The sequence below is a fragment of the Puntigrus tetrazona genome, chromosome 16 (assembly GCF_018831695.1).
Source record: "Puntigrus tetrazona isolate hp1 chromosome 16, ASM1883169v1, whole genome shotgun sequence".
In the NCBI taxonomy this organism is placed as follows: Eukaryota; Metazoa; Chordata; class Actinopteri; order Cypriniformes; family Cyprinidae; genus Puntigrus; species Puntigrus tetrazona.
In genome coordinates this window covers 15,341,574-15,363,540 of record NC_056714.1, presented here as the reverse complement: position 1 = coordinate 15,363,540, position 21,967 = coordinate 15,341,574, and the positions used below count along the sequence as shown (strand labels likewise).

At 36.0% G+C, this 21,967-nt stretch overlaps 3 protein-coding genes across 3 annotated transcripts; 2 read left to right on the top strand and 1 right to left on the bottom strand.

The window, feature by feature from the left end:
* Nucleotides 1-1,400: 1,400 nt before the first annotated feature.
* LOC122360653 (meprin A subunit beta-like) lies at nucleotides 1,401-7,907 on the top strand. The gene is made up of 16 exons (XM_043261448.1): nucleotides 1,401-1,489; nucleotides 1,665-1,732; nucleotides 1,831-1,843; nucleotides 2,042-2,083; nucleotides 2,172-2,203; nucleotides 2,304-2,382; nucleotides 2,471-2,588; nucleotides 2,742-2,920; nucleotides 3,340-3,558; nucleotides 3,862-4,017; nucleotides 4,205-4,429; nucleotides 4,514-4,960; nucleotides 5,069-5,239; nucleotides 5,351-5,459; nucleotides 6,329-6,406; nucleotides 6,968-7,907. The coding sequence occupies exons 2-16, from the start codon at nucleotides 1,670-1,672 to the stop codon at nucleotides 7,056-7,058; spliced, it is 2,022 nt and encodes a 673-aa protein (XP_043117383.1). The 5' UTR covers nucleotides 1,401-1,489; nucleotides 1,665-1,669; the 3' UTR covers nucleotides 7,059-7,907.
* Nucleotides 7,908-11,930: 4,023 nt separating this feature from the next.
* Nucleotides 11,931-19,825, bottom strand: gtpbp10 (GTP-binding protein 10 (putative)). The gene is made up of 10 exons (XM_043262001.1): nucleotides 19,663-19,825; nucleotides 18,648-18,841; nucleotides 17,431-17,522; nucleotides 17,065-17,209; nucleotides 16,395-16,468; nucleotides 15,580-15,632; nucleotides 15,346-15,453; nucleotides 15,182-15,259; nucleotides 13,627-13,750; nucleotides 11,931-13,039 (listed from the first exon to the last, which is right to left on the bottom strand). Exons 1-10 carry the CDS (start codon nucleotides 19,693-19,695, stop codon nucleotides 12,798-12,800), a joined length of 1,143 nt encoding a protein of 380 aa, XP_043117936.1. The 5' UTR covers nucleotides 19,696-19,825; the 3' UTR covers nucleotides 11,931-12,797.
* A 944-nt stretch (nucleotides 19,826-20,769) lies between these two features.
* On the top strand, nucleotides 20,770-21,210 carry LOC122360842 (protein FAM237A-like). The gene has a single exon (XM_043261692.1). It carries the CDS (start codon nucleotides 20,770-20,772, stop codon nucleotides 21,208-21,210), a length of 441 nt encoding a protein of 146 aa, XP_043117627.1.
* Nucleotides 21,211-21,967: the final 757 nt, after the last annotated feature.

The following is a 21,967-nucleotide window of genomic DNA, read 5'->3' as shown; positions in this document are numbered from 1 at the left end:
CTAGAAATGACAAGGGCCTGGACAAGAAGTTGTGCAGCATACACTGTTAGAAAGGGCCTGATCTTTCTGATGTTGTGTAATGCAAACCTGAAAGATCGAGTGGTCTTTGGAATGTGCTGTTTGAAAGTTAGCTGGTTGTCAAAGATTACACCAAGATTTCTTACTGAAGTTGATAGATTAATTGTAGACAAACCTAGCTGGATGGTAAGGTCAAACTGCAGAGCTGTTGTAGCAGGGAAGACAAGAAGCCCAGTCTTGGCCAGCTTGAGTTGCAGGTGATGATCTTGTCATCATCCATGTCAAGATGTCTGCTACGTAGCCTGAGATCCATGCAGCTACCGCTGGATCATCTGCTTGAGAAGAGAGAGAGTTGTGTGTCATCAGCGTAGCAATGGTAAGAGAAGCCATGTGCCTGTATGATGGGACCTAGTGATGTATTGCATGTGGAGAACTGATCCCTGAGGAACCCCAGAGACAGTATTTTGGGTACCTCTCCTACCCAGGCCACCCTGAAAGGATTCAAACCAGCAGAGTGGAATACCCATGATACCCAGAGATGAGACACAGGACAGAAGGGGAGGATCTGTTGATTGACAATATAAAAAGCAGTAGATAAATCCAGCAAAATGACAACTGATGATTTGGAATAAGCTTTTGCAGTTCAAAAGGCTTCAGCAACGGAGAGTAGAGCAGTCTCTGTTGAGTGGCCATTCCTGAAACCTGACTGTTGGTGTCCAGTTTGTTGTTCTGGGCAAGAGAAACAATGATAGCTGGCTGAAAACAACTTATTTGAGTGTTTTCGATGGAAGGAGAGAGACAAGACTGTAATTTTCTATAACCTACTAACCTAGAGTGAATGACGTCAAGTGGACTGTATCTGATTTTACCAGTACTTTTACTTATAGAAAATGTAAGCTCAAATATGCACTATAGAGACACGGCAGTGAAAAGAGAGCCAGGACGGTATGATAAACCACAATATGAAGTCATTTGGGATAATGTCAGTTTTAATAATTAGGGTAGAAACATACCTGGCAATAAAGTTAATTCTAAAGTCTAAAGTTCTAAAGTTCTAGAATATGTATCAATGTATCAATGTTAAATTTAAAATAAAGTTTTGAAAATGTTCAAGAGATGCTAATAAAAACTGAGAACCTGTAAGTGAATATGGAAACAAAATAGATTTTCGAAACACCTCTGTTGTTAAGACTGCACTGGGAACTCAGTATGAGGAAGAGAAGGGAATTTTGCATTTTCAAATAATAAAGTAGAAAATATCACTTGTCGTTTTCTGGAAGGACAAGGATCTAATTACTATTCCAATACTATACCAATAATGGTAATAATGCAACAGTGAAAATGAGAATTAACTTAACAAAAGAAACCAACAGGAACTAAACACAGAGAGGATGTGACAATTTGACATTTTCTTGTCAAACTGGGTGACTGGGAGGCAGTTTTGTGTTCAGCTGCATTAGTGAATGAACTGGTACGCATCCATACTTTAGTCTCTTTTTTATCACCTTTATTATTTACCTTAAATGTAAATAACTGACTTGGTAATATTTAAACATTACAAAAATATTTAAACAAGTATTTTGTTTGTAAATTTTTAAGTGATTAGAAAAACTCAACAATGAAATACGATCGTTCTGATTTTTCAGTAAAGATGCATTTATGCACATCTCTTTTGCTGAATTTGGCTTTGGCTTTTTGTCCAGCATCATCTATGGTAAGTTTGTTTGTAACATAATACCACTGTAAATTTTTTGTTTTTCTTTTTTAAATTAATTTTTACATGCCTTAATGTCTGAATGTTCACATTCTCAGCCTTCACCATTCGGTAAGTAAAAAGTTAGTAAATAAGTAAAGTTATTGTAATGTTTAATATGTTTTGTAGCGTAAAAGATCTGGCTTGGGTTGCTCATTTTTGCCTGCCTTTCATCATTTTACTTTTAGGCTGTTTTACAAAAAATACATTTAGCATTCAATGCACTCATTTCTATATTATTTCGTTTTCTTCATTATATTTGTCTCAAAGAAATTAATGAGGAATTGATGGACATTTCAGATATAAACAAAGGTATATATAAACTACTATATTATCTCAAAAAATAATAGTAATAGTAATGTAATTTTATCATATGAACTGAACTCTCTTGTGGTATTAGATTTAAATCTCACAGAAGGAGACATTGCGGTGGTGAGTTCGGTTCCAAGACATTCTATAATTACAATATTGAATGATTCAGAAATCAGCATTTACAGTTTTCCCAGGATACTTAAAATAATCTGCTTTAAAGCCTAACCAAAGGAACGCCATTCTTGGGAATCAGTACCGGTGGAATACTTCCATCCCCTATGAGCTGAGTGTGAATCTCAGTAAGAAAACGTGAATTTCTCACTCACAGTTCTGTCAGCTTTTAAATGAATATTAAAATTAACTTTTACATGTTTTCCGTGGTAATAGGTGTGGACTATAAAGGAGTCATTTTGAGAACATTTGAGCAGTTCAGACTGAGATCATGTATTGACTTCAAGCCCAGAACAGCAGAAAACATTTACATCTCTGTGGAGAGTAGTGACGGGTATAGTATGGTTCCAGTTAGTAATCCAAATATAGACTCATATATTCTTCTGTTTGCCAAATATAAAAAATAAATTCATTTGTGTGTGTGTGTCTTTGCGTTTATTTATCTACCTATGTGTTATGTGAATGTGCTCAATCAAATATTTTTCAGGTGTTGGTCATTTATCGGCCGTGTATCTGCTGGAGCTCAGCCTCTTTCCATTGGAGATGGCTGTGGGATAAAAGCTTTTACTGAGCATTTATTTCTCCACGCTCTTGGATTTTTACATGAGCACACAAGATATGACAGAGATGATTATGTGACCATCAACTTTAAAAACATCATTACAGGTTTCTTTTTTTAATGTTTGGTCGCACTTAACTTGGGGATACGTGTAAGGTTAGGGAGAGGTTTGGTGGTATGCGTAGGTTTGAGGGTTGGTTAAGATTTAAGGTCAATTAAAGTGTAACTCTAAATGTAATTACAGAAATTCATTACAGATGCAACTGCATATAGGTATTTGTAAAAATATAAATACAATGTAAAAACATGTATGTAGCTACACAATAAGTGCATTTTACCAAATAATTAATTTAAATGTAGGTACATAGTAGTTAAGGCCACCTAACATAAAGTGAGACCAAATGGGGTTCTTTTAGGAATTTGATTTATTTGCTTTACTGACTGCTTTAACTAACAAGCTTTTTCAATAAATAACCATTTGTTTTTGAACATTAACCTTAATTAATACAACAGTCTTTATCTTTAGGGTATGAGAGCAATTTCAATAAATTCAGTGAGAACCAGACAACCACCGAAGACACCCCATATGACTACTACTCTGTGATGCATTATGGTAAAAATGATTTAAGCAACGGTAATGGATACACAATCATTACCAAGCAACCAGAGTTTCAAGATGTGATTGGTCAACTCCTGGGCATGAGTGAATATGATGTGATTAAACTCAACAAACTCTATAAATGCAGTGAGTATTTTCCACAATGTTCTTTTTATGATCTTTGAATGGGTATTCTGTGCAGCATTACTCTGAGTTTGTAGTTGTTAAATATCGCAGGACTTATGCTTGTTGTAAGGGAGGCAGATGAATGGTGACTGAATTGTAATGCAAAACATAATTTGTTTTTTAATGTTGGATTGTTATCAACTGTCATGTTAATGTTGCAATAATGACTCGGCAGTGACAATGCATTATCTCTTAAATGTAGTATCAAAAAGTTAGAATTATATTGTGCACAAAGATATAACTTCTTCTTTTTTTTTGCCTCAGATTCGTCTATCTCTTTCCTTGATCACTGTAGTTTTGATGATGAATCTCTGTGTCAGATGAGCGTCTGCTCTGCTGCTGATTACGGCTGGCAGAGAGTGAAGTCAGTGAGTGGCATCAATGTGACTGACCACACATACTTGGGCAAAGAACAAAATGGTGAGAAGTTACAGTATGTCTGTGAATTTGAAGCTACGTTTTTTAACAGTGTGCTTTTTTCACATAAACAGACTTTAGGACTTTCTATATTTTCAAAGCCCAAAAAAATAATGCCTCACTTCTGACCAAATCTGTAGTCACTGTACAACTGCACAACTTCTGTGTACTCCTGTTTTAATGTCTTCAGGGACATCTTTCTTCATGCACTTCAACACTAAGGCAAGAAACGAGGGGGATGCAGCTAGAATGGAAAGCAAAACAATGACCCCTCAAAGATACTGTAAAGTGCAGTGTCTGCAGTTCTACTACTATCACAGCGGTCACAAGTCTGACCAGCTCAACATCTGGATCAGAGAGTACCAGAACGAATCAGACAGCAGAGGAACTCTCAGACTTATGGATCAGATCACAGGTCTGCCCTTTATATATTACAAAGTATGCATTTCAATATGCTCCTTTAAATATTCCACATTACTGACCATTTAATTTCTTGCAGAACCCCCTGGTAATTACTGGAAGCTGCATCATGTGCCACTGAATGCAAATAAAACCTTTCAAGTTGTATTTGAAGCCCGTAAAGGAGATGGAAACTCCAGTGGAGGATTTTCACTGGATGATATCAATATTTCAGAGACTGAGTGTCCTCACACATGGCAGATCAGAGACTTTGAGAAGGTTTTGAAAAACAGTGTGTCTGGCTTTTGGATGTACAGCCCGTTGTATTACTCCAGTGATGGTTATCGCTTTCAGGCTGGCTTGAGACTGAATCAGAATTACCTTTCAATATATGTTCGTCTGGTTTCTGGTGTATTTGATGATCAGCTGCAGTGGCCTTGTCCATGGAGACAAATAACCTTCCAGATGCTTGACCAAAATCCACACATACAGAAGCGCATGTCCTCTGAGAAAAGCTTCACAACTGATCCTTCTTTCATTTATTCCAGTGAGAATCTGATTACTTTTCTCTGGTAGCATGTTTGCATGCAGCATTTTATTTTACTCAAGATCGTTATGTAAATTTAAAATTAAAAGCCATATTTTGTTGTAACAGATTTAAATGTTTGGGGCAATCCTCAACAAATTGGAACCCAGGGTGTCATTGCCAATGAGACTGTACATGTGGGTCTTTTTGTGGGATATCAATATGCCATAATGAAAGAGGACCTCACTAAAAGAGAGTTTATCAAGGGTGGTGACATCATATTTCTCTTCACCTTGCAAGGTAGGTTTTGTGAAGTAACTTCAGAGAACAAGATGACGACAAGTAATCCTTTTTGGCAGCTCAGATATATTTCAGTTGTGCTCCTCTTTCATTTAAATACATTTTGTTTAGATATTTCTGAGTTGCTTCAGAAGGACTCTCTACCCTGTCCTAAAGCAACAGTGAAGAACTTCAACGTTACTCCTGATGTGAGTGCCCAGCAAGGATCATGTGCTCCAAGGTAAATATCATTTTAACCTCTCTCGTACAATCATTCAGAATACACAAAAATGTATTCATGTCTGAACTTAATGGCTATGTATATTACAAAATGGTCTACTAATGAAATCTGAAAATCTGATGATGTTACAATCCCAGCCTGTGTTCCCTTGACTCTTATTTTGAAGTTTTTTGGGTGTTCAAAAAGGCTCAAAAAAACAGTATCATTGTCTCATTACCTTATTTTCACAATGACTCCAAAACGATTTGTTTAACAGTTCATTTTTCAGAACACCTCCTTTGCGTGATGCTATGGTGATTGGTCTCATTTTCATTTCATCATGCCTGTAATGCCTAATAAAGCAGTGTTTGTGAGCGCTGTGCTTCTTTGTGTACAGAGTTACTGTGGGAACTGTTATTTCTTTTGATCTAAAGGTGATAAATAGTGGCAAAAAAAATAGCATTTTCAATCATAGCAATGCGAACAAAAAAACAATGCTTTAGCTGACATCAACATGAAACGGCTTGGGATTCATTTTAAAAAATTACTAACTTGAATGATTCAAAGTACTCTTTCGTTTAAGAGACAATAACTTTATACAATGTACATGTTCAGATTGAAAACATTGCAGGATATGTTAAACATTGCATGAAATAGGGGCACTTTAACTGCACTACCTTGTTAGCCAGCCTATAAGCCTGTTTAACCAGTCACTCCTTGTGAAGTCTTGTATGTCTAATGTGATGCAATTTTTAGCATTTCTGTTTTCCTGTTATTGGATTTCTGCCCATGTCCTCATTCCCATCTTGCCGAGGTAGATTTATATTGATTACATGTGCTCTCTGACCTGAAAACCTTTTATCATATTTTATTTTTTGTTTGTTTACTAGAGTTCTTCCAAAAACTATAACAGCAACAACCACTACTGCTACTAAAAGCGTTACAACTACACCAAGACTTAATGACAGGTAAGACATATCCTCAAGTTTGTAAAAAGCTTCACTTTATGATTGCAATATGTAAGAGAACAAAAGTTGTGCTGTGTGGACGCTGTACTGGTACTGGTCACTAGTAAAGAGCACAGTTAGCAGGTGGTGCAGATCTCTGCTCTTATGTCAAAAGCAAATGTACTTTCTCTTGATATTTACCTTACAACGCTTGAAGTACCTTGTCTTTTGATTTGATAATGATTCACATGGAGGTTTTTCGGTTACAGTCTCTATTTTATTATTTATGATCTGGTTTTAAAACAAATGGGGACCTCCCCAAATGTCCCCAAATCCGTCTCTGATAGATTTAGTTAAAATAGCGTAGAATTTGTGCACTTTTTCAAACAGACTCAAAAGACTTTTTAAATGACTCATTAACCGAATTGTCTCAAAAGAATAATTTATGAATACAGACACCTCAGTTGTAGAATGTATTTTATTCACTAAAAGAACTGGTCAACTGCATTATCCAAATATATGAATGTGGATGTTTTTTCTATTGCATTAATATTCATATTCACATATGTTCTTTTCCTTTAGTAAATGCTGGGACATATTTTGCAATTCCAGTGCCAAGACTGCTTCCTCTCTGATCATCATGGTGGTGTGCTTTCTTTTGCTAGCGAGTTAATCATGAAACCACTATTATTATTTTTATCATCATCAGCCCTATTTCTGACTTCATAAATTCAGCACCAAAGAATTGCATCTATCTTCGGCTTTCTGCTACATGCATATGATAATTAAATATGCTTTGATAATATTAATTAATGTTGAAGCTAGCAATAATCATGATGATTTACACACATTCTCTTAAAGATCAAGTTAATTAGTTAAGTCTTCTTTTTATTAATCACTGCATAAATTTTATAGGTTTTTTTATTGTTAAAGTATGTTTTTGTTTAAATGTAAGAGGGGGAAATTATTGCAAAAAGAGCCTATGCACATGATGAAGCTTCCCATGTGATCAATCATTTTAGATGCCTAAAAGGAGTGAGGGAAGTCTTCTGATAAACAGCATATCATTTGGCTCAAAAGCTTATATTAACTGTGTCTTAAGTTTTCTGTCAAGATGTATATGGTTTAATGCTATAAGTCACAATTGTGACAATTCACTTCTTTTCACTTCTTGGTGACACTAAATATTGTACTAGTGGATACAAAATTTAAGATTATAGTGCAATGTTTTAACGCCTACATATAATATATACTGATCTGTTGAGTTGATGGCTTTTTACCAGTGAGATTAATGTCTACAAATGTCTGTATATATCACATGTATGCAATTGTAATTTACCACCTGCCCAACCCATATGGATCTAAAAACCACTGGATGGGTATAAAGTGGGAATCTCAACTTGAGTTGTCATATTCTTACAGTTGTGGTGTATGGACTCTTCTATTTTCTTAAAGTGTGACTTGTGAATGTGCCTTTAGATGGATTTCAAACAACTATCAATAAAAACAACCATGAAATTTCTCTATTGGCCTACACTTGAAATAACACCAAGCACAAGTTAAGTCTAAATAGGCAGTTTATTACTCTGTGAAAAGCCTCCGAAATAGGCTTTGTTCTGTAGTGTGGATACCATCACTGAGCTTAATGGCAGCTGGCCTCTCAGCAAACACATCCCTTTGGTCATGCCATTTTGTAGGAACAGTGTTTAGGTCTACTATTTACATTGTGTCTACATTTGTAGAAGTCAGTAAGTGAACTCATTGTTTTGAGAGGTTTTTACAGTCAGGGTCAAAAGTATTGACACCCTGAGTAAATAAACCAGCTGTGAAAATTAATCTCCGCTGTTAATTCTTTTAATTTTTAAAAATCATAGATAATTTAAAAGGTTGAGAACACCATTATAAAATGAATGTTTTTTTTTGTTCTGACACACATTTTGCTCTAATACACATCTTGAGTGTTTGCTGCTTAAAGGCTATCTTTTTAGTTTCATCCGACCATAGAAGCCAGTCCCATTTGAAGTTCCAGTCATGTATGGTAACTGAAAATGTTGGAGTTTTTGGATGAGCTAGGAAAATCTTTCTTAAAACCCTCCCAAACAGCCTGTGTTGACGTTAGGTGCTGCTTGACTATTTCTAAAGGCTTTCTGACCCCAAGACTCAATTAGTTTCTGCAATTCTCCAGCTGTGGTCCTTGGTGAGTCTTTGGCCACTCAAAACTTCTTTTCACTGTGCCTTAGGATGATAAAGACACATAACAGTTCATAACGTTTTATGTTGATTGAAAATTCTTAATTATTGCCCTGATGGTGAAAATGGGAACTTAATAATGCTCAGTACTGGTTATGGCTGCCGTCCTCATCTCATATTTAAAACATCTGTGATTCACAACTACTTGAAGGAGCGTAAAGTGATGTTCATGTAAAGTAGCTTTGTTGTTGGGTGAGTAAGGGCAAAATGCTTTTAGTGCTTTGTAATATGCAGTATCATCTTTTGTGGCAGAAATAAACTGTTACAGAAAAGCTAAGTGTAACTGCAACACTCATTTCAAATGTAGTGGAGTGAAAAGTACAGATACATCATCATGTAGTGAAAATTTGCTAATATCTAAGATACTTAGGTACAGTAATAACATTCCCTCAAATACTTTTTACCTCACTGATCACAACAAAATTTTCTGTATGCACAAACAGAGGACAATCATTTTTGTTTATTTGTTTTTCGGAAAGCAGAAATAATCTTTGTATTTGTTAGGCTTTGTGTGTCATAAGCCCAAAGTTTGGTTCTGACAAAAGGTGCATATGTTTTTGACAGATTTTTTTTCTCTCACATGGGCTAGCTAACTGGGATAGAATATGTCTCATAATACTTATATTAAATTTATGCACTTTAATCAAATGAGAATTTATTTATATATTATATGCACTTTAATTAAACTAGTATTCAGTTTAATACATACTCTGTATTATTATTTGACTGGACCATTTGCTTAAATTTAAGTTAAAAGATAGAATCTTTTATTCTAGCATCTTTTAATAACAGTGGAGAACCTGTCAGTGAAATGGAAGCAAAAGAAGAAGAAAGAACTCAGTTTGAGGAAGAAAGAGACTATATTTGCATTTTCAAATAATAAAGTAGAAAATCTCACTTGCCCACGGTAGTTTTCTGGAAGGAAAGGGGATCTATTTATAAGCAGTAAATATTTATTTGAACAAAATCACTGAGATACACAGGAAAACCACACTGGGACAAAGCAAACAAGCTCTACTACAAGACAAGAACTGGTGGTATTAGTATGCATGGCAAATTAGGACAGAGACAAGTGAGACTAATTAGTTAACAAACAGCAATAGTAATAATGCGATGGTAAAAATGAGAACCTACCTAACAAAATTTATTAAAAAAATTTAAAAAACAGGAACTAAACACAGAGACAATGTGATAATTTGACATTTTCTTGTCCAACCGGGTGACTGGGTGGCAGTTTTATGTTCAGCTACATTAGTGAATAAACTGGTATGCATCCATACTTGGATTTTTACATTTTTTAGATACTTATTTTACCTTAAATTTAAAGAGGTGACTTGGTAATATATTTAAACATTACAAAACATAATTAAAAATATTTATAGGTGTCCCAAGTTTTGCATGTACATTTTAAAGTGATTAGGAAAAAACAGATAAATCATTCAGATTTTTCAGTTATTGAAAAAATTGTATATGAAGGAGCACAATTTCAATAAGTTCAGTGAGAACCAGAACAGCACCCAAGATACCCCATACGACTACTACTTTAGTACAGGTAGGTATTGCAGCGTTTTTATTATGCTGTTTGAGGTATGTTTTGCGACCATATTTTAACTTCCTTGTATGGATTTGACCTGTTTTGTTGAAAGGTAGTTTCATTTGGACTTTTCATAATTTAACTGCAACGTCGTATCACGTGAGCTACCAAATACTGATTTAGAAAACTCAAATAAATGAAGTGACGACAACATTTAAAAGTATCTGTTTTCAAACCGTGGAGCATGTTAAAATTCTTCTGAAAATCGTTCAGGATGTTCAAATTGTTTCTAAAAGTTGTCAGTTTTACTGGCTCTAGTGTTCATTTCAAACAGAAACTGCAGTGATTCATATGTATACGTACGTTTGTTCAGTTTTGCAAAAATGTATGTAGAGGCATGTACAGGTGACGGTCATATAATTAGAATATCATCAAAAAGTTGATTTCACTAATTCCATTAAACATTATATTCCTTCATTACACACAGATATATTTCAAATGTTTATTTCTTTAAATTTTGATTAACTGAAAACTAATGAAAATCAAAAAATGAAAATCAAAATGAAGGAAATAAACATTTGAAATATATCAGTCTGTGTGTAATGAATGAATACAATATACAAATTTGAATTTTGGAATGGAATTAGTCAAATAAATCAACTTTTTGATGATATTCTAATTATATGACCAACTCCTATATTACCAAAGATCCTAGGTTGATTAAATTACTGTTGTTGTTTTTTGTTACACAAGTCAGTGAGTTGCATAAAGTATGCATTTCAATATGCTCCTTTAAATATTCCACATTACTGACAGTTTAATTTCTTGCAGAACCCCCTGGTAATTATTGGAAGCTGCATCATGTGCCACTGAATGCAAATAAAGTTGTATTTGAAGCTGTAAAGGAGCTGAAATATTGATATCATCCAGTGAAAATCCTCCACTGGATGATATCAATATTTCAGAGACTGAGTGTCCGCACACATGGCAGATCAGAGACTTTGAGAAGGTTTTGAAAAACAGTGTGTCTGGCTTTTGGATGTACAGCCCGTTGTATTACTCCAGTGATGGTTATCGCTTTCAGGCTGGCTTGAGACTGAATCAGAATTACCTTTCAATATATGTTCGTCTGGTTTCTGGTGTATTTGATGATCAGCTGCAGTGGCCTTGTCCATGGAGACAAATAACCTTCCAGATGCTTGACCAGAATCCAAACATACAGAAGCGCATGTCCTCTGAGAAAAGCTTCACAATTAACTATTACTTCATTGAATAAAATGCAGTTCTAACTGGTTTGGGGCATTTTTTGAACACAAAACAAAACACAGTCCACTAAACACACTTTGTCACTAAACAAAATGAATAAGATGTTCAGATGCATTTAAATGTGGAAAAAATAGTGAAAAAAGATTTAAGGATTTAAATTGTAGCAATCTGCGCTGACAGAGCAATCATAATGTTTTTTTCTTGTTTTTGGTAATTTGTAATCTTTTAAAACCATTTATTTAAATAGTCTGTGATCATGTAATGCTAGCTATTGTAGAAATGAAGCTGTAAAGCAGTAATATTCTGTTGTGTGTTGCCAAATGAAGTCCATCTTAGAACTGAAAGTGACTGAACCAAGATTATTTCGTAAAACCTGCTCATTCTTATCATAACCTCATTGCTGCTTCCTCTTACTGCCAATCTCTTGCTTCAAGACAGTGAATAATAATCTAACAAAACAGATGTCTTCTTATAAAAAATAAAGGACCCACACTGTTAGCTTTTCTAAGTGTTGAAAGGATTTAATAACACATGCAAATTATACAAAGATCAAAGCATGTACAACCTCTGAAACTGCCCACTGTTTGAGTTTATCATGAAAAGTAGCCTACATGCTCCAGTTTGGCCTGCAAACTATCTGCACGGTTCTAGTAGCATCTAGTGGCAGTTGGTAGAGATGTGACTTGTCTGCAAAAAAAACTTAACATTTATGACAGACAAAAGATAGGTCTGAACGTATAATTCCTGGCTTCATTGCAAGCGTTTCACCTGATTTTACTCTGGTACAGAATAATCTAGCATTAAACAAATCAATGAAGGTATAAAACACAAACAGTGGCAAAAAAAATCAGCAGAGGGCAGTAGAGTTCTGATTCTATTGAAAAACAGGCCAACTGAACAAGAACAAGGACTAGCTATAAAAGGTGCTCACTTTTTTATAAATTATAGAAATTAATCATTTTCAAAGAGAGCATTTTAGCCATCTTACTGTGCGGGGAAAAATATTATTTTGTTGTAATGGCCAGTTTTTAATCTGGTCTCCCACCCTCTTCTGATGGTAGGACCAGCTGACAAGTTACCAAAACGCCTTTAAAACCAGCAACCCAGACCAGCATGATCAGATTGGGAGAGCAGCTAAAACCAACTTCAAGCAATGCGTTACATGAAAGCTTACCCGGACACAAAGGTCAGCATTTTGGTGTCAGAATGCAACATTTAAACACATATAGGGCACAGAAAATTGTCTATAAAATAGACTATAAAGTCAAGCAATAATATGTGCCGTTTATGTTCTTTCACGCATATTGTGTGTTTGACATGATTATTTATGGGTTGCCTATACTGTAACCTGTATGTGGGAGCTCAGGTCGGTTGAGGAAACCCCCAGTTGGGTATAGTTGGTTTGGGAATCTCCCTTCTTAACTTGAGTAGCCTCTCATGGCGCTGACCCTCAGTTTCTATGGCATCCTGCTCCTCAAGTGATTGGCGGATGAGGGACTTGAGCAAGGGCAGACCAAGGCCAGTTGTGGCTGAAACTGGGATGATGTGGGTGAAATGCATTAGGCTTTTAGGGATGACATCCTTAGGGAAAAGACGGCTTGATTCTAGGAAAGCACAGAATCACTTATATGAGTTATCAACTGAGGAAAACTGCACGTACACAGCCATCAAGCTCAATGCAATGAAACAATCACATTAGGCCTGCACTTCAGCAAAATTTACTTGTGTCAGATACTCGAGACTGAGCTTCCTGACCTTCCCCTTTGGGAAAATTTCAGTACACATATTTGTATGAAACATGGCCTTTTTAACATGTATAATAAACCACTTCCAGACTATTTATTTAAATACAATGGGTGATATCAGTTGAACTGATATAATTCTGCATATGTGATGCATTTCAATAGGCCCAACAAAAGGCCCAAGTTTTACAGAATACAGAACCCCATATTAAAACATAACAGTAGAATAACCACTCAACTGAAAAAAGCAGCTAGTATCATGATGTGTTCTTGTTTTAGGACTACTTTGATAAACTTTTTTCGATTCACTTCAAATGTTGACTAGCATATATCTAAAATAACACAAAACTAGGTCTAAAGGCAATTTTTTATATGAAAAACGAATGTGCTTAAATGGCCTGTATAATAAATATCTTCAAAACAGCGTATTTGTTGCTAATAAAACCTACCTTCCTGGTTCTCCAAGTGAGCTTCCAGTTCTCTGAGATGACCCTGAGCCTCGGGGAGGTCCATTTTATTTATGACCAGGATTGCTGGCTTGCCTAACAGCTCCTCCTTATACAACTCCAGTTCCTGATTAACAAAAAATAATTTTATACATCACAATCATATATTCAGAAGCATTTTATCATACATACACTATATTGCCAAAAGTATTCGCCCATGCAAATATTAACAATCACTTCCATGGCCACAGGTGTATAAAATCAAGCATCAAACATTTGTGAAAGAATGGGTCGCTCTCAGGAGCTCAGTGAATTCCAGTGTTGAACTGTGATAGAATGCCACCTGTGCAGCAAATCCAGTCATGAAATCTCTTTCATCCTAAATATTTCACAGACAACTGTCAGATGTATTATAAGAACGTGAAAGTGGAACGACAGCATCTCAGCCACGAAGTAGGCTGCGTACAATGATGGAGCGGCTTCAGCGGATGCTGAGGCGCACAGTGTGAAGAGGTCATTAACTTTCTGCAGAATCAATCTCTACAGACCTCCAAACCTTATTTGGCCTTCAGATTACCTCAGGAACAGTGAGCAGAGAGCTTCATGGAATGGGATTCCATGGCCGAGCAACTACATCTAAGCCATACATCACCAAGTACAATGCAAAGTGTCGGATGCAGTGGTGTAAAGTACGCCACCAGTGGACTCTAGAGCAGCAGACACTAATCACGCTTCTCCATCTGGCAATCTGATGGACGAGTCTGGGTTTGGCGGTTGCCAGGAGAACGGTACTTGTCTGACTGCATTGTGCCAAGTGTAAAGTTTGGTGGGGGTTATGGTTTGGGGTTGTTCTTCAGGAGCTGGACTTGGCCCCTTAGTTCCAGTGAAAGGATCTCTGAATGATTCAGCAGACATGGATAACAGAGTCTGGTGTGGATGAACTTGACTGGCCTGCACAGAGTCCTGACCTCAAGCCAACAGAACACTTTTGGGATGAATTAGAGCAGAGACTGAGAGCCAGGCCTTCTCGTCCAACATCAGTGTGTGATCTCACAAATGCGCTTCTGGAAGAATGGTCAAAATTTCCCATAAACACACTCCTAAACCTTGGACAGCCTTCTCAGAAGAGTTGAAGCCTTCCGTTAATAGGCAAGTCAAGGCAGGTGAGCGAATACTTTTGGCAATACAGTGTATATGTGGTATATGCGTGTGTGTGTGTGTGTGTGTGTTCATATGCACATTACTGTTCAAAAGTTTAGAATCAGAACATTTCTATTGTTTTTCAAAGAAAATATACAGTTCTGTAGAAATCATTCTAATATGCTGATTTGGAGCTCAAGAAACCTTTCTTACTGTTTTCAGTGCTTAATATTTTTTTGTTAAAACTGACAGGTTTTTTATTTGATCAATAGAAATAATTTATTTGAAATGCCAGTTACTGAAATGCTTTACTGTCACTTTTGATCAATTTAATGCATTCTTGCAGAATTAAAGTATTTCTATTATTTTTTTAAAAAGCACTAACCTCAAACGTTTACATTGTTGTGTATATTATTACCTTGGTTAAAAGAACCACGGTTTCAAACGCAGACCTCACTGGAGTTTTACTAGCCAGCTGGAACCCACTGATGTCGACCTGAAAAATCAGAACACAAGATTACTACTCAAGTCACTAACTCTGTCACTAACATTCAAGTTCTCATAACAGACAAAATGCAATACCACAAACATGAGCTGCTTGGTTCTCTCCACATGCTTGAGGAATTTGTGTCCCATGCCTTTGTTCATGTGAGCACCTTCAATGAGTCCTGGTAAGTCTGCTACTGAAACCTCCAGAGAAAACAAACTTCTGTAACTCAAACTGTTTTATGGGAAAGGGTCAAGCTTGTTAGCTAATATACAGTATAAGTGCTAAGAGCTATTATTTCATTACAGTTGAGTAGCCCGTCATCCTACCTGGTTATGGTCATCATACATAACCTTTCCAATTTCAGGTCTTAAAGTTGTAACTACAGAGAGAATTAGGGAAAACAGGGCATTATTGTAAAAGTGCCAGTTGTAGTGCCAAATATTAATTTTGCCACTAATTGAAATTTTTTGTTTGCACAAGGAGTCTGACAACAGCCAGTGCTTCACACAGAGATCTGGTCTTATCATCATCCAGTCTGTCAAGAATCACATGAAGAAATAGAACAAACTGAGACAGACTAACTGTGCCAACGTCTCCAAGACAATTTCAAGAAACCTACCTGCAAAGTTACCTGAACAATTATGCACAAGTTGCTGTCAAATGATTAAATGCATAAAATAAACATTTGTTTATATAACGTGTGTACTGTGAATATTATGTATATATAAATACAAACACATGCATTTGCACATTATAAGAAAAATGTTACATATGTGTGTGTGTGTGTGTAAATATTTGCAAAATATATGCTGTATGTGTGTATTTATATATACATAAATATACAGTACACACACATACTATGAACACAAAAAAAATCTTTTAATGCAATTAATCTTTTGACAGCACTACTTTAAAAACAAAGCATGGTCAGTAGCATCATGTAATATAGCTTTGAAGGTGGGTCTTGAAGCATAGTCTGTCTCAGTTTGTTCTGTTTCTTCATGTGAAGAACACACATTATGTAAACAAAAAATGTATTTTTGTATAATCCTTTGACAGCATTCATTCATATATATTCACTTGTTCGTCAACAAGTCCGTCAACATGTTTGCTTAACTCGTTACTGATTATCAGTTCTCACAGGGGTAGTTGGCGATCCTTGGTTTGGCGTGAGACAAGGCAGTCAGCAAGGAGGATTTTCCTGCATTAGGAAACCTATCAAAAAACAAAAATACATGCCCTAACCTATTAAAATATTTGATGTGAGCAAATTACAATTTACTGGAGAAAGAAAACAATTATGGCACTTTACTTCTGACGAACATCACAATTAGGAGTGTAACCATATGTGTGCCAATTTATCATATGGTTCGTGGTCATTATCCATGAACCATGCCTTATCTGCCTGTTAGTGGGGACTTTGGAGCGAGCAGGAAACGCGCATGAAATGATTCATTTGGAATGCACTTGGCAAAGGGAGTGATGTCATTTCCTCATTATCTTCAGCTTGGATGTTTCCATGACAATGAACGCAAAGCGGTGTGTGCCAGCAGATTCATTGAGGGACGGCATAAAAAAAAAAAAAATACAATTTATATATCTTTTACATTAACTTATTCCCTAGTTAGTTCCCACTAACTAGCGGATAAGGATGATAACTTTGATTTGGAAAAAGACCATGAACCATACTATACGTGTTTCATTGAACTCAATCACAATTTTTTTTTTTAATTGCATACCAAATACAGTTTATGCATTTTTAATTTGTTTATCCGTTATTTTCTCAGTCCATGATCTTTGACTACACTCACCCTACAAGTCCAAAATCTGCAATGAGTTTAAGGTCCAGACGTATATGTCTATTTTGACCTTTACTGGGTAAGAACCCGGAGTGAAGAGTGCCACCACGACCCCCTTTAGCCACCAAAAGTCTGTCTCCTTCACAGTTCAGCTCACCTTAAGATAAAAGAAAAATACAATATATGCATATACACAGAGATATACGGAGTGCAATATGAAAGGAATAAATCATCACAAGATGGCATTTGAGATATAAAAGTGGAAAGGTGAGAAAATATACAAAAACCATGTCAAATGAAGACATAAAGGTGATGTGAGAGATGTGACAGGAACACATACATGATCTAGACGTTATAGATGTGTTTGAATGAAATTACCTAAGATTCTGCCATTATCCGTTGTAACACTGATCCCAACAGGTGCAAAGACCTGGGTGTCCTCTCCGTTAGCCCCTCTCAGAGCTTGAATACTGGAAAAATAACATACAAACCTTTACTTACAGTCTCTACATCATAAACCAGACACAACATTCATCAAAACAAGTATACATTATGTGTATTTCAGAAGAAAAACATGAGTAGAAAAGAGTTGACAGAAAAGCACTAAGTCACATAACTGACATTTTTAAATTGTGTTGCGTAACAGAGCGATTATTTGTGATATCTGTTCATCAAAAAATTAATCAGTCAGCATTTATAAAATAAAAAAAGTGCACTACTTTTTTTATGCACTTTTCTGGTTTTACAAAAGTCCTTCAATATCTTTATGTCAGAAGCAGTACAAAAAGAAGCATTTCACAAACAATTCCTCACATGTGCATTCTCTCAAATCTTCCACACTTCTGCACATTTAAACCTGACATGATACCCATAAAAAAATGAAAGCGGTTGTGTACAGACTCTTCTACTCATGCCATGTTCAGTGCACTGTTCATCTGGCAGCAACTGCATAACTATTCACTTTTTTTCATCTTATAATTTGAACAGGTGGAAGTCAAGATGTTGAATGAATAACGTTTTGCATTGCAATCTGCTCATCATAAAACCCCCTTGCATCAATTTGACTTGGAAAGCAGTACAAAGGTTCTTTCACACACTTGTGGTCAACTGTACTGTTATATAAAAAAGAAGCTTGGAGATGCTATACATTTATTAAAAATACTATAGGCTACATAATAGCAAAAGATTTGGGAATGCATCATATACTCTGCATGGAGTAAATAAGCTTTCACAATATCAAGAAAATATGAAGTTCTTCACATCATATTCGCAAAACAAAAAAAAAGACAACATCTCACTCAGACACAAACAATCAATAGAAGAGATCACACAATATGTTATTGGAAAAATATAATAGGCCAATGTGACTTGTTTCAAAATAGTTTAAATACAAGATAAAAACATACATTTAATATAGAAAATAAATACAAGAGATCTTATAAATCAATAACACACAATTACACATTGAAAATAAAAAAATAAAAATACTATTTCGCTTATAAAATGGAAAATTTGTATTATTGCCTTCCAGAGTGTTGCTGACAATTGCCGTTTCACTCACACATTATTCTCTTTATTAGAAAATAATGACTGACCTGCTGTTTGAACCAGCACCTGCAGCGAATCGTTTGCTAGGGTGCTTGTCCTTGATTTGCTTCAATGTAATGTCTTTTTTGGCCACCACCAAAACATCTCCGCCGTTTCCTCCATGTCCCCCTAAACGGGGCAAACCCATTCCTCCACTCCCACCCCTCACATAAAGCCGTATATTATCCACAAAGTTGCCATACTGAAATAAAAGAGACAGATAAAGTCATTATGGACATTACGTTAGTGAAACTGTTCATATTTCACTTCTGAATTCATGGAAGCTATCGAGAATTAAGACAAGTAAACATTTTCTGTACACACTACTCAGGTTCAGAAAGCTCGCAGGCTGCATTAAAAATATCTCAATTTATGTTCAGATGATGAATGAATGTCTTACAGGGAATAACATGAGGGAGATGTTTGGGTAAACTATGCCTTCATGGGAGGCATCTTCCCTATATCTTTACTTTATATGTGCATATAGACTGGGCACCCCATGGAGCACAGCAAACAATCTACTTTTATTTCATTTTATCTAATTACTAAGTATTATTAAGTATAAAAATATAAATTCCTTAACACTTCAACGATGTGGAAATACTTTTATTTTGGGCTGTGGGTCCTTTAGCACTACGATTGAAAATCGCTGCTCTGAAACAGCTTCCAATCAAGTCTGTGGCATAGACCAATAACCAATAATTTCATATACTCCTGACATACTTCATCCTAAGACTGCTAAACTGCAGTGAGATCAGCCTATAGAAAATGCATATCATGTAGAGAAATTAAAAGCGAACAAATGATAACGTTAATTATATGGCACTGTCACATGTCAGCTTGATTTCTGCTAATCGGCTAATATGCTTAACGCGTTATAAAAGTGTCTAGAGTGTAGCTTCATGTTTTAGTAATTAGTAGTTTGCTACACGATCTGTTAATGGCATACAAACCTAGCTTGTGAAGGTCAGGCTATTACTAACTTGGTAAATGTCGTTCTATAAACTCGTCAACGTTACCAACCTTCCGGAAACAAACTCTGCTTATCCAGACCATGCCGAAATAACTCCCCAACGTAGAGATTGTAATCAAGTGGCATTAAATCTATCCGTTTTTCAGTTACAACGTTACTGACTTCGCACCGTTAAAGTGAAGAACCAAACACGTGTGCGCTTCCGGAAACATACCCGCGTGTGCTGTGATTGGCTAAAAGTCCTGTCCATTACACGTGTTTCCGCCTCTTTTCAATATTCGTATAATATATGATCTCTGTGAGAGAATTTGCTTACATGTATTTACGCATATAAATTCTACTGTCGAGTATTAGATATCTCTATAAACAAAACAAATATTTGCATGTTTTTAAACAATTTAGACACAAGGGGAATGACGGAAGTCCCAAGCGAATTAACAATGTAACTGAATTAAATTAAATTAAATACATTACAAAACTATTTGCTATGAAGTATAATTATTTTGATTTCATATTTTATTACTGTTACTTATTTATTTTTATTTCTAGCAACTAAAATATGCATTAAATACGTTTGGACTATTAGCTTATAACCCTTTTTTTTATTGAGACTATTTAGGTTTTGTCTAGACTTACCGTAAAATAATAACAATAGGCAATAATATTAATAAATAAAAATAACAGTGCTAATCATGAGCTCTAAGTACTTGTGCTCCTCAGATTCAATTGTAATTCAATTATGTTCTTCACGTCAGGTGGTTTTTAGTGTAAGTGGAATAGGCAACAATCAACAGCATGACGCTTGAAACGTGGGCGCGCAGCGCTTTAAAAGTCTCTGTAAGTCGTAAAACACTCGCTCAAAGCCAATTATTCGCCTCAAAGGTATGAACAGAAAAGGATCTACGGGACAAAAAAGACTGAACTAAGCATTGTAAGTAAACTAGTTTTCCGTGTTACCATTTCACTGGCTCTGGTAGGTGTCTGAATGGCTTTTTGTTGCTCTGCCAATTGTTTATTGTTGTTGTTTTTACCTGGCATTTTGTTTAGGATTAGTAATTATATAAATGTGAAGGCTAATGGACATATACAAGGTCTGTTGTAAATACGGAACGGTTTTCAAGCCATAAAGGATTTCACTGTTGATTCCAAAGGTTCCAATGGGACGGTTAATGGGATTCCTTGACGGCCAGTGGTGGCGCCTTCTATTAGTGTGTCTGCTGATTCTCGCCTCCGTATCGCCGTACACTATACCCAGTCTCGAGATGCTCAGCGCCGAGGGCACAGGGGGCGGCAAGGCTCCCGGGCAGCTGGGCGAGATAAACCGCGAGTGCTGGGACGCTTCGTCACTGGCAGTAATACAAGCGCGTAAACTGCGCGTCGCAGAAACAGTGGCCGGACTCTGGGATTTCATGACGTACTTGAGCGGGTCTAATCAACCCAAACATCAAGACATGTTTATGGAGTTGGCGCAGGTCTTTTGGGAGAAGTACGTGGACTGTGTTCTGGCACGCGCGCACGGACTGGGTAGAAGGGCCAGTGCGTCCAGGCAAGAAATCATCAAAGTGTTAACTTATCATTCAGAAGGGATGAAGATCTAGATATTTTACTGTGTGTTTAACGTTTCATGTCTGTCAAATATGGAGATTGAATTGTGACTTTCGCCTATCAAAATGCAGCTAAATTAAAGCGTACAAATAAATGTCGCTCATTCTGTTACGACGCTGTCAAACATAATACACGCCAACCAGTATGTATTAAAACATATATATATTTTTAGTAATGCGTTGGCTATATCTATGCGTTTTCAATACGTCTCACCAAAAGACCACTGTTACATTTAACAACTGTTATTAGGTGATGGTTTTCGTGGGAACTCTAGGTATAAAAACAGGCCTAATGATTTAAATGGCATACGATGTATTCGTTTAGATGTGTAGAGTAAAATTGACATACTACACTTAGGACAACACAATAAATAAAATGAACATTGAGTTCAGTGAGTCATCGGTACAGCATCATCATTCTGTGAGATCCCTGCAGTGCCACAACAACCCCAGACAATAATCACAATCAATCACAATACCGCAAATCAACATCCAATTAAGGTACCAGCTGCTCAATTACAGTCAACAACTAACATGTTAAAACACACTGTATCAGATTTAACACAAAGCTCAGATGTGCTCCGATCATTGAAGGTGGGTATATTAACATTTGCTCTCACTCATGATTATCTAATTATTCATTTTACTTTTTTATGCCATCATTTTTTTCTGCTAATTAATATTTACCCATTTTTGTGCAACATGTTATCAGTATGGCACAATAATTTAGAACATCGGCATGTTTATTTTG